General features: G+C 41.8%; 1 protein-coding gene across 1 annotated transcript in view; it reads right to left on the bottom strand.

Annotated features, from left to right (window-relative positions):
- TMEM59L (transmembrane protein 59 like) overlaps positions 1-13500 on the bottom strand; it is a 95414-nt gene that overhangs the window by 54351 nt on the left and 27563 nt on the right. The window contains exon 2 of the mRNA XM_089687917.1: positions 3103-3208. Within this exon, the coding sequence (XP_089544043.1) occupies positions 3103-3208 (106 nt within the window). The remainder of the gene's footprint in view (positions 1-3102; positions 3209-13500) is intronic.

Below are 13500 nucleotides of genomic sequence, written 5' to 3'. Positions count from 1 at the left end.
TATAACAGTACCTGTGCCTCATCACCTAACTATTTGATCATCTACATGGAACCCAGAACTTCTCCAAACTCGACCTAATGGAAGCTTACAATCTTGTCTGAATAAAGGAGGGAGATGAATGGAAGACCACTTTCAACATTGGGAATGGGCATTATGAATATCTTGTGATGCCCTTTGGGTTGTGTAATACTCTCACCATCTTCCAAAACCTGTTTAGTGAAATCCTTCAAAACCTCCTTTATGTGTGCGGTGGTGATTCATCAATATGTTCTTGTCTACTCTTCCAGCCTCCACAAATATGGTCAGCACACGCCAATGGTTTTGCAGCACCTACAGGAAACCTGGACTACGGCAGAAATTACTTTTTGAGCAGCAAGAACATTTCTCAGCTATATTGTCTCCAAGGATCTCTGTGCCTTTAGCCGAAATCTCTGAGGAATGTTTCCAACACCTTATTGAATCTATACCACAAAGAATTAAGGCAGTTCTGAAGGCAAAAGGGGGTCCCAGTATTAGCAAGGTGTACCTAATAAAGTGGCTGGTGAGTGTATTTCAGCAAAAAAAAACAAAAGAAAAAAAAACACATAAAAATACTGTAGTGACTCTATGCACAGTATGTAAGCACTTGTGCTAGGCTGAATTTTGAACAGGACAGACACCAGCCAGTTTTTAATAAAAAAGCAACATTAGAGTATTTATTTCACTGAAAAAGACATTAAAATATTATAGTGACTCCATGTATTTAAGCTTTTTCACAAAATATTAAACATTACTGAAAGTGCAAAATAAATATGAATCGATAGAAAAAAAATAAACATTAACAGGAAAAAAAGCTGGGGGGGACCGCAGCAAAACAACTAAAACTGCTAATGCTGCACACAAAAGGGTATCTTTTCTTGCAAACACTGTGTGATCTCTCCCTATCTACTACATGTGTCCCCAGCACACACTGACTGTAAATACAGGACTTTAAAGCAGTACTGTATAGGATGTCATTACAAACACCTTGTGGTCTTTCCTATCAGCCCCAGAAATGTCCAGGACACAGTGAGTGTGTGTGGCTCACTATAAACATAGCAGTTTTTAGCAATCATCATCAGCAACTACCTCTCACTGCACACACGCCATTATCTATCCTTATCTGCTACAGGTCAGGCCAACACACAGTGAATGTGTTTTCTAACTTACTGTAGATATAGCAGTTTTCAGCAATCAACAGCAGCAATTCTCTATCCCTGAAAACACTCTGATCTATCCCAATCTGCTCCAGATCTGTCCAACATACAGTGAGTTTGTATGTGGCTCAATGTTAATATAGATGTTTTCTGCAATCAGCAGCAGCAACTAGTTCTTCCTGCAACCACTCTGATCTGTCATGAACTACTCCAAGTCTCCTCCCAAACACAGTAACAAAAAGCTGCTGGGAACCCTGACCTTTATAGGTAGGGGGCGGTCAAAAAAGAAAACCCTTTTATTGATCCACCTAAGCCAACCCGACCAGAGTTCAGAGACCAAGAAGTTCCTTAGTTCACCATTTCTCCAAACCAAGTATGACTTGGGTTCTGGTCAAACACTGTTTCAACTCGAACCCAAAGCTCAATTATGAAAATTTGTATCTAATTATTCAAACAGGCCTCTTTGATGCACAGGTTGCTCAACTGACTGCATTCCTGGTTATTACTGGTGGCTTTTCCAATTGTTCCTTACCTCACTAACCTGAAGAGAGATTACAATTATACATTGTTCAACATGTGTAATAATGCTGGCTACCATGTTGTCATGGGCATTTTGAATAGCATGTAAGGAGGAATACATATATAATTTTATGGTATATATGATATATCTCTACATGTGAATGATCACTAAAAATTATATATTTGGCATTGCTGGTCATCCTTGCTGGTTTTCTTGTTTCAGGAAGCATATTTTAGGGTGTCACAAGTTGAATTTGAAGCAGATTGTCCACTACTGAGCTTCCAAGCATTTATAACCATGTAGCACCTCCTAGTTGAGCTAGGGGGAGCTAGAACCTAATGGTTAGACAGAAGCTAGTTAGCAATGCAGGTGTAATAACCAGAGGGGTCAAATTGTGGTCAGGGCTGAGAGGCTCTGCAGGTCATCCTCTCTGGAATTTTACCCTGTTCTGAGGCTTTCAGAGGAGGGCATTGGAAGCAGCAGGTGGATCTGAGGAGTGACTGGCTGCACTCTGACCTCAGCCATTCCCCAACAGAAGGCTTGGCAAGGGGCTGGGACTCCCTTAAAAGTGTTAGAGCTTGCTCAGTAGCAGGAGTGTGGTAGTGGGAGAGTTGTAGAGAGTTGGAGGAAGATGTGGGGGGAGGAAGGCTTCCAGGAGGCCTAGTGGGATGGGGCCTGCCTGCGAGCCTGCAGCTGGAAAGGAGGAAAGCTCGGAACTCATTGGTCCCCTGAGTGAGAACCACCTGTATGGCAGGGAAGGAGCAGCCCAGCTGATAGGCCTGGTAGCTGCAACCAACCCGGAAGTGGTACAGGAGAGGATCTGTGTGAGAACACCTGCACCCCCCTGGGCGGATAGGGGAAGGAGCACTCTGGTGGGAAACCAGATTAGCCCCCTACTAGTGACTGTTCACCCATTTAAAGGGATAAGAACCGGATCCTCTGCTCAGGATACTCTCCAGATTGCTGGGTGAAGAGGAGAATTTCTTCTAGGGTCTTGGGTGGTACTTGAAGGAGATGCTGGCTAGACATCCAATACCCCCCCCCCTCCCCCTTACCCTATCCCAGTTGTAAATCCCCTCAATAAACAACAAAACAAAAGCACAAAAACTGATTTCTGACTTTGAATGCAAGCTTGTGTGGAGAATGCAGAATGCCTGTCTGTGCAGGACTATAGGGGGACCCAAATCAACAGCAACCCCCAAGGGGATAGTGCTACATCCATATAGAAGCTATGTATTGTATTGCTATATTAATTAACAAAAACAGCATGCAGAACCCTTTAACATTACCCAAAATAAAAAGGCTGATGTAGAGCATTTTACATGCTAAACCATAAACTGCTTTGCAAGTATAACTTGATCTACCCATTAAAAACAGAATGTATTATTTTATTCTGTCTATGATTACCTGACTCGCATTCAGCTCTTGTTGTGTTAAGATCAGCAATGACATCCACAAAGTGACAGATGGAGAATAGTCTGCATCCTCTGTAGCAGGCACCAAGGACATCATCCTGTGGGAGGACACAGGCAGCATGAGTAGTTTGTTCTCTCATTTATTTCTCTAATCACTCAATTTCAAGTCTGATTAGATCTAAATGTGAAAATACATTTTAGGTTATGTCAGTTTGGCATAAAACATGAAATATGGAGGATTCACAATGTACTATTGAACCACAAATGTTCAAACTAACTTATTAGTTGGGAAGCATGAAAGAGGATTATCACCAAATACTCTAGATGTACACACACATTTTTAGTAATAATGAGGTTCCAGCTTATCAGAGATATATCAGCTGCACATTCCATATCCATAGTAAATATAGTACCAGTGCAAGTGCAGAACCAAGTTTGTGGCCCACCTGCCATAACTTCTTGACTGATGGCGATCTTATCTTAATATTATCCTGATAATGTTGTGTATGCAATTTTTTGTGTTCCTGGTTTTCAATCAAATAGTAGACTTTGCATATTTTATTTCTATCCTTATCTGAAAAAAAGCCTGTTAACAGAGCTCAGTTGCTGAAGTTGAAATTTACAGATGGTAGTTAATGAGTCACAGCAGTTACTACTTTCCATTCTCTCTTTTAGAGTGCTTCAGGCAAAGTTTCAATTGCAGACAGAGTGACTGCTAGAAATTAGCTTCTATTGTACTGTTTCTTTAAAAACACATGGGGCCTTATGAATCAATTGTCATTTGTGTACCTGGCATTAAATATTTATTTGTAAACCAAAATTTTATGTTTGTATGCATGCGTTACAAAATTCTCTCCACACTCAATCTAGCTAATGAACACAAAACCAAACTAAAATGATTCCAAAATTTAAAATAAAAACAGAAGTTTTTGTTGCATACATTTACAAGTACATGTAGAGCCCCACTGCTGGCCCAAAAAAACTTTACAAGGTGTGCTCACCTATACCCAAAAGTGTTGAATATTTTATTTTGCTGCTCTTGGTGGAACGGAGTGGAGTGGCAATGAGGAAAGGTGAGTACTGTAAATGCTGCCGAGGAAGGAAGAAGTTAAGTGACCCTTTTCCATTGCCCTGCATAGGCAAAAGAAAGGGTGAGTTATAAAATCAAATAAAATTAAAAAGGGGAGGTTGAGTTGGGTGAATTAATCTTTTGAAGTCTTTGTAGAGCTCCTTGTCAATCCCTAGCTGTGAAGGTGAAGTTGCTAGTGGTGAGCTTCCAGCGCAAATGGCCTTGAGTTGTCTCCTGCAGCTTTGTGCTGTTACTGACCTAATTTACAAGCATGCTTGGAGTTGTGTGTTTGTAACTGTAGCGCCCTCTAGGTTTAGATAGATATAATTTTTGTGAGTCAGAGGCTTGTTAGAAGCCTGGGATGAGTCGGCCTTGGAGTGAGGTAGAGAGGTCACCTTAGTACAGACTGGGAAGCTTTACAGGTCAGGGCTTCTGGAGCCCTCCCACCCTTCTAGAAACTGGAGGAACTTTCTAGAAGAGGGGTGGAGCAGGGGAGGAAGCCTGGATTTGCATGTTTAGGGAAACTTGGACAATCCCCAAGCAGGAGGCTTAGCATGTCGGCTAAGAGCAACCCTTAAATGTGGCAGAGCTTGTGCAGCAGGGACATAGGAAGATAGACTGAGAGAAGGTGCTGGAGTGTGGTGCCTGGGAGGGGGCCTATTTACAGGCTGGTGCTGGATGAAAGGATCACCACGGTACCACCATCTCCTAGGGAGGACATCCTGTCAGCAGGGAAGGAGCCAGCCCAACATAATGCCTGAAAGCAGCTGCAACCCATCAAGCTAACAGGACAGGACAGTGTAAGTACTTCTACATCCCCTGGGCCAGAGAAGGAAAGAGGCCGGTCAGGTGCAATACCCAACTAGTTCTCATCAAGGACTACTTAATTGCAAATTTTGGAATTCCTTACCCAGGGATACTCTCAGGACAGCCAGGTGAAGGAGGAAGGATTAATATGGTGTTTGAGGAGGTACACCAAAGGGGACATCAGTGCTCCTTACAGAGACAGTTGCTACTTTTTGGTCCACATTTTTGTATAGTGTACAGTGTTTGCTGAGTTGTCCTCTGGGTTTACAGTTCCTTGGGCATCTCATATACCCCTAGACCTCAACCAAATTGCTAAACCCTAATAAAAACAACAAAACCAAGCTCAAGACTGTTTCACTGACTCTGTGTGTGAAGATGCGTGTTGCCTGGCTGTGCACAGCTTAGGAGGACCCATCAAATTCAGCGGTCCATAAGGGGTTGAGCACTACAAAACCTTTCACCCTCCCCCTTCCAGGAAGGATTTATGTACTGTCTACTCCCTGTACAGAGCATACTTTGCCCCATCTCACATTCTGTCAGAAAGCCAGTGAGTACATCTATCTTACATTCTGTTGGAGAGCCAGTGAGTACACCTATCCTACATTTTGTTGGAGAGCCAATGAGTCCACCTATCTTACATTCTGTTGGAGAGCCAGTAAGTACACCTATCTCACATTCTGTTGGAAAGCCAATGAGTACACCTATCTCACATTCTGCTGGAGAGTTGGTGAGTACACCTATCTTACATTCTGTTGGAGAGCCAGTAAGTACACCTATCTGACATTGTGTTGGAGAGCCAGTAATAACACCTATCTCACACTCCATTGGAGAGCCAATGAGTACAGTACACCTAAATCACACTGTCTTGGATATCCAATGAGTACACCCATCTCAAATTCTGTTGGGGAGCCAGTAAATACACCTATCTCAAAATCTGTTGGACAACAAGTGAGTACACCTAATTCAATGATTACACTCAGAGACAGCAGCAGTGTCAAGGGCAGATTACTGTACATTTACTAAAAATGTAGCATTGTAAAAACCATAGCCATAAGCAACCATAACTCAAAAGCAAACATTTATCATATTGCTACTAACCAATTCTTAGATACTGTATGATGGCTGCATTCATTTTTTAGGCCTTCTTTCTTTTATTTTCATTTCGTGATCCTACTAGTAAGTCTGTTTTTGAACAGAACAAGCGATTCTGCAGATATAGCAGTTAGAAAGTTGAGGCAAACCATTTAACACCGACAGGGACGCTTACGATGGTCAGCTTTTATTTATTTATGTAAAACCTTTATCCCAAAAAGAAAAAAAAACCTGTTGTAACTGCTTACAAAGTGTTAGCTGGAGTTTGACTTCATTTTGTCAGTGTATTTAAATCTGCTAATACATCTAACACTCCTTTCAGATTATCAGTGTTGCTGTCCAAAGGTATCTCTGTTGCCCCTTCATCCAGAGTGTAGAAACTATAGCACAGGGGGAGTGTTACTGGCAAGATCACTAGATGAACACAGTGGCCCAGGTATGTTGGCCCATTCCTCCATGCAGATCTCCTCTAGAGCAGTGATGTTTTGGGGCTGTCGCTGGGCAACACGGACTTTCAACTCCCTCCAAAGGTTTTCTATGGGGTTGAGATCTGGAGACTGGCTAGGCCACTCCAGGACCTTGAAATGCTTCTTGCGAAGCCACTCCTTCATTGCCCGGGCGGTATGTTTGGGATCATTGTCATGTTGGAAGACCCAGCCACGTTTCATCTTCAATGCCCTTGCTGATGGAAGGAGGTTTCCACTCAAAATCTCACGATACATGGCCCCATTCATTCTGACCTGTACATGGATCAGTCGTCCTGGTCCCTTTGCGGAGAAACAGCCCCAAAGCATGATGCTGCCACCCCCATGCTGCACAGTAGGTATGGTGTTCTTTGGATGCAACTCAGCATTCTCTCCTCCAAACACGACGAGTTGTGTTTCTACCAAACAGTTCTATTTTGGTTTCATCTGACCATATGACATTCTCCCAATCCTCTTCTGGATCATCCAAATGCTCTCTAGCAAACTTCAGACAGGCCCGGACATGTACTGGCTTAAGCAGGGGGACACGTCTGGCACTGCAGGATCTGAGTCCCTGGCGGCGTAGTGTGTTACTGATGGTAGCCTTTGTTACGTTGGTCCCAGCTCTCTGCAGGTCATTCACTAGGTCTCCCCGTGTGGTCCTGGGATTTTTGCTCACCGTTCTTGTGATCATTTTGCGTGGAGCCCCAGATCGAGGGAGATTATCAGTGGTCTTGTATGTCTTCCATTTTCTAATTATTGCTCCCACAGTAATTTGTTCACACCAAGGTGCTTGCCTATTGCAGATTCAGTCTTCCCAGCCTGGTGCAGGTCTACAATTTTGTTTCTGGTGTCCTTCGACAGCTCTTCGGTCTTCACCATAGTGGAGTTTGGAGTGTGACTGTTTGAGGTTGTGGACAGGTGTCTTTTATACTGATAACAAGTTCAAACAGGTGTCATTGATACAGGTAATGAGTGCAGGACAGAGGAGCCTCTTAAAAAAGAAGGTATAGGTCTGTGTGAGCCAGAAATCTTCCTTGTTTGTAGGTGACCAAATACTTATTTTCCACCATAATTTGCAAATAAATTCTTTCCAAATCAGCCAATGTGATTGTCTGGATTTTTTTTCTCATTTTGTCTCTCATAGTTGAGATCTACCTATGATGCCAATTACAGGCCTCTCTCATCTTTTTAAGTGGGAGAACTTGCACAATTGGTGGCTGACTAAATACTTTTTTGCCCCACTGTATTTAGACCAGTGACTGGGTAGGCAATACTATAAGGGTTTATGATCATGATAATATCCTTTTTCCACTGCATTGATAAATAAAACAAAATGTAAAATGCCTTAATTTGTTTTTTCCCATATCCACTGTCTTGTGTAATGACTAAATGAACAGAGAGAGAGAAATGGTTTGCCATATAAAGTGACCAATGCAGTCCTCTTATTTCTGTATAGAATTTTGGAGTACAAACTGTTAAAAGAAGAAATATTTAAAGTTATGTAGGTTTATACAAAAGTGACAAACGGCAAAGGGGTAACTGCTGCCAAGGTTACCGCTGTCATTGAAAATAAAGACCTGAACAAGTGAAGAATTGAGTGATAGAAGCAGTCTATACTGATCAGCCATAAGATTATCGTGACCAACCTAATATTTAGTAGGTCCCTCTTTTGCCACCAAACCAGGCCCTTTTGCCACCAAAAACAGCTCTGACCCATTGGTGCGTGGACACCACTAGACATGTTGTGGTATCTGTCACCAAGCCGTCAGTAGCAGATCCTTTAGATCCTTTAAGTTGCAAGGTGGAGCCTCCATGGATCAGACTATTTCCAGCATATCCCACAGATGCTTGATGGATTGAAATTTGGAGAGTTTGGAGGTCAAGTCAACACCGTGAACTCGTTGTTGTGTTCCTCAAGGCAGGGCTCATTATCCTGCTGAAAGAGGACACTGTCATCAGGGAATACGGTTTCCATGAAGGGTGTACTTGGTCAGCAACATTGTTTAGTTAGGTAGGTGGTATGTGTCAAAGTAGCATTCGCATGAATGGCAGAATCAAGGTTTCCCAGCAGAACATTGCCCAAAGCATAGCACTGCCTCCCCCCAGCTTGCCTTTTTCCTATACTGCATCCTGATGCCATCTCTTTCCCAGGTATTTGACACAGACAAACCAGTCCATCCACATAATGTACAAGAAACCATGATTCATCAGACCAGGCCACCTTCGTCCATTGCTCTATTGTCCAGTACTGATGCTCATGTACCCTTTGTAGGTACTTTTGGCTGTGGACACAGCTCAGCATGGACACCCTCATCAGTCTGCAGTTACACAGCCCCATAAGCAACAAACTGTGATGCCTATTTTTTCTGCTTTCAACACATCAACTTCAGAGACAACATGTTTACTTGCTGCCTAACATACTGTATCCGACTGAGTTTCAGATGCCAATGTAATGAAATAATCAATGTTAGTCACTTTAACTGTCAGTAATCTTAATGTAATGGCTGACTGGTGTATATGTAGCTGATAAAGCAGACCATAGTGACTAAACGTAGCACTTGCATAGTTAGTTAAATTAAATAACTGGTTCATTCTTACTTTAATATAGCCAGCAGTCCCCATCATCATTCATTCTTTCCATAGACCATTGTGATTGAAATGAAGCGATGTTACCATAAAAGGGGGCCAACCTGGAATATCCCCCAGAACACTAAAAAACAGCTTTCACATGCTCCCTATCTTTAAATCTAGTTTAAGCTGCTGCTGACACATAAGGCCCTTTCAAAAGAAGTGTCTGATTAGGTCTGCCAGTCAGTTTTTCAGGCTGTTTTGATCGGATGGTCCAGGTTTACTCTAAACATGTAATAAATTCATTTTTGTTTTTCAGTGAGTTGGCAAAGGGCAGAAATCTGCTTGTGCTGATATTTATATTAGGAATGGCTGTTAATACTGTGTCATTGTCATGGTCTACTGGAGAAGAAGACTGATAAGGGAAGTCAAATAGAACTGGATACAGAAAGCACAAAGAAAAAAAGTTTAAACCAATGTGGTTTTAAAAAAATATTACATGTATGTTCTTCCATATTTAGGCCTCATGCACACTGGACATTTATTCAGCTGCTTCTAGGGGCGTCTTGCTTTTTTTTCTGCCTCTAAATGCCCTTGTATGTTAGTCTAGGATGTGGTACATTTACTGTATGTTATTATTTTTATAAGTTTTCTGTTAAAATCATGTGGATTATTTATTTTCCAATAGTTTTTATTAAAATATTTCAGGGTACAAATAGTGCAAAAGACAAATATTATAAAAGTTGGTGTCGAACATCACCAAATAACACCTGGTTTAACAAACAATAGACATACCATAGGAAATCAGTAAATCTGTGCAATAAGAACTGGGTATTTCAAATAGAAAGTTCCTAGCATTAAATCCACCATATACAGGGAAAGCAGTGGTAGTAGATTCATGGATCACACAGAACAGGCATTGTGGAAAACATGACAGTTGTTGTAGGACGAATAGAAAGTAGGGTCAACTAGCCCCAGAGAACGGAGAGATAAAAGAAACAGTAAAAAGTAAGAAAAAGAGGTAAGCAGAAACGAGAGAAGAAGAGGGCCAAATCAGAAAATATCAAGGCACGGAAATGTCTTGAATCCATGGGTCCCACGTTTTATCAAATTTGTTAGTATTATTGTGTAGAATATAGGCGAGTCTGTCATTAATCATGATCCAATTCAATTTGTTCTTAACATATTCAAGCGGAATAATTGACCTCTTCCAATATTTAGCAATACTGATTCTTGCTGCTAACAGCATATAAGTAAGCAATTTAAGGGCTTTTTTTGGTACTGTAATTGGAAATTTATGGAAGAGGGCCGTCTCCAGGGCCCTACGAACATTCACCCCCCGTCACTGTGTAGATAAGCTTAGACATGCGAATCCAAAATCTAGTTACTATCGGATATCGCCAGACATGGAACATAGAACTCACCTGGCTGCAATGCCGAAAGCACATTGGTGAGGCAGAGGGATACATCTTAGCCATCAAGGTTGGGACCAGGTACCATTGCAATAGTGTTTTATAGTTCACTTCAATTAAGGTGGTATTGATGGAAACTTTAGATTATGCCAGGCTATGTCTTGCCAATCAGATAGATCATAACATTCAGGTCCCATTCCCATTGATCCATATAGGGAAGTTTACAGCTCGGATCAGCAAGAAGGGCGTACACCACAGATATGCAGCCTCTGGGGAGATTTTTATTCTAACAGGAGAGTTCGAAATTGGTAAGAATGGGTGGTCCATCTAATAAAATAACTTTCAAGCGAATAAAAGAGGCGATTTGATTATATCTAAAGATTTTGGTGGGGGGCATTTGCAGTTTCTCTTTAAAGTGTTGGAGAGGGTAAATTCTGGCACCCCGGAGGTAGTCTCCTATTTGCAGTAACCCCTTGTTGAACCACCAGTGGAATGGGGCTGGAACTAGACCAGGTACAAATTCAGGGTTACAAAAAACAAGGGCTAAAAAGGTGTGTGCAAGGAGGCTAATGGTTTGCAATGGCGTACTCTATCCCAGCTGTCAATGAGAAAGATAGAGTGGGACATAATATAGGAGGGCGAGATCGATTAGGGAGCCAAAGTAGGGAACCAACCGTTAAAGGATGGTAGGAAAGAGCTTCAATAGAAACCCAGAGGGCAGTAGATCCTATAGCGGTAGTATAGGCCAATTGCGCAATTTGAGCGACTTGGAAATATGCTTGAAGTTTAGAAAGGTCAATCCCACCATGGGATTTTAAAGCATATAATGTCTTCTAATTCAACCGAGGCCTTTTATTGTTCCAAACAAAATGAAGCACCTCTGCCTGTAGGTGCTGCAACTCACGTCTGGAATTGGTATCGGTAAGGTCCTAAAAAAGTACAACAATCAAGGCAAAAACATCATTTTAACAGAGATAATCCTGCCAAACCAAGATGTGGAGTAAGCAGTCCAACAACGAAGATCCTCCTTAAGCTGTTTGAAAAGAGGGGGATAGTTCGCTTGGTATAGAGTTTCAATTGAAGCTGTTAAGTTAATCCCTAAAAAGGACAAACAACTGCAGGCCCATTAAAAGTTATATATAGCTCTAAGCTGTTGCTCCATTGAAGAGGGTAATGAAACATTAAGGGCTGTCATTTTGTGAGAGTTTAAAGAGAGCCCAGAAAGGTCAGAGAAATGGTGCAAAAGAGATAAAGAGATTAGGTATTGTGGTCAGAGGGGACAAAACATATATGAGGACATCATCAGCAAATAAAGCGCATTTATGTCCCTGATGACTACAGTGGACCCTGTGGATTCCGGGATTAGAGCGGATCACCATAGCGAAGGGTTCTATGAGCAGTGGGGAGAGTGGACAACCTTGTCTAGTGGGAACACGGGGGATCCATAATCTCTAATCAACACTTGAGCCGAGGGAGTGTTGTATAATGACTGCAATAGTGTGAGAATTGCAGGACCAAAACCAAAGCTCGCAAAACAGTAAACAAATATTCCCAGGTTAAGCTATCAAAAGCTTTATGGAGGTCCAAAGAAAGAAGCAAACAACTCCCGAGAGAGAGGGGCATCCCAATTAGAGTGAACAGCAGAAATCAAAGCTATGGACCTGCGAATCTGATCCAACAATTGACGATCCGATATGAAACCTGATTGGTCTTTGTGAACATACTGCGCCAAAAAGGAATTAAGACGCAGAGCCAAAAGTTTTGTCTGGATTTTCAGGTCACAATTTATTAGTGAAATAGGCCAATAATTAAGGATATCAGTAGCATCCTTATTAGTTTTAGGGATAACTAATATGATTTGTTTTCATCCAAAGGAATCACACCATCTGTTCTCAAGGAATTGAAGTAAAGAGCCATATGGGGGGAGAAGTTTTTCAGAGAAGGTTTTATAATAAACATTCGGTAAACCATCGGGGCCCGGGAATTATGTGACATTAGCATTTTGATAACTTTACCAAGCTCCTCGCTAGTTATAGGTAGTTCCATAAGTTCCCTGTGGGCTTTGGCAAGGGATGGAAGCTGAAAGGGACCCAAAAAATCTTGAAGCATAGAAGGCTCAACAGGCTCGGATTGACTGTATAAAGTAGCATAGAAATTAATAAATTCCTGAAGGATCTTCCGAGAATCCTGTGAGATATGACTTCCCGAGAGCCGAAGCTTAGGAAGCGCCGAATAAGTATGCCTGGGGGAAAGTTTGCTCGCTAAGAGAAAACCCGGTTTTTCTCACCACGTGAAGAATTTATGGTTCATCCATCATAGCTGTTTTTCCGCCTTCATGGTAAGACAAAGATTAAGTTCTAAATGAGCTTATTACACCTTAAGTAACAAGTCCGGGGTTGGAGCAATTTTGTGTTCGGGCTAATAAAGCCTCATATTCTTTGGTTTTGGCAAAGGTCAGCTGTTCGTTGGAACTCTTAAGTCTAGAGGATAGTTGGATTAAAAAAAACCTCTAATAGAGGCTTTATGGGCTGCCCAGTTAACAGCAGTGGTCGTGTCTTCCAGTAAAGTAAGAGTTCAAGTGATCCACTACTTCGAGGTGGATTGACTCAGTGTTAAGAAGGGACTCGTTCAATTGCCAACGTGGCTTGGCCAGATTGGTAGTTAAATTAGAGAGTGTTAGCAGCATTGGGTCATGATCTGACCAGGGTATTGATACGATTTTAGCCGAACGCAATTTGGGCAGCAGCTCCATAGGGAGAAAGATGTGATCTATACGCGAATAATGGTTGTGAGCTCTAGAATAGTCTCTAGAAGTAGGATTGGCCTCTCTCCAAGCATCTACCAAATTATAGCAATACAAAAGTTGTGTAAATTCGAGGCTTTGTTTCTAAGGGGATTTAAGTTTGGGTGTATGCAATTTATCAAGCGTTTGGTCTAAGGCTAAATTCTAGTCCCCTGCTAAAATTACATCGCCT

The sequence above is a fragment of the Staurois parvus genome, unplaced genomic scaffold (genome assembly GCF_062004578.1).
Source record: "Staurois parvus isolate SC_StPar_1 unplaced genomic scaffold, SC_StPar_1.0 ptg000439l, whole genome shotgun sequence".
NCBI classification, from domain to species: Eukaryota; Metazoa; Chordata; class Amphibia; order Anura; family Ranidae; genus Staurois; species Staurois parvus.
Note: the sequence above shows the minus strand (reverse complement) of the source record. Positions and strands in the feature narration are given on the sequence as shown.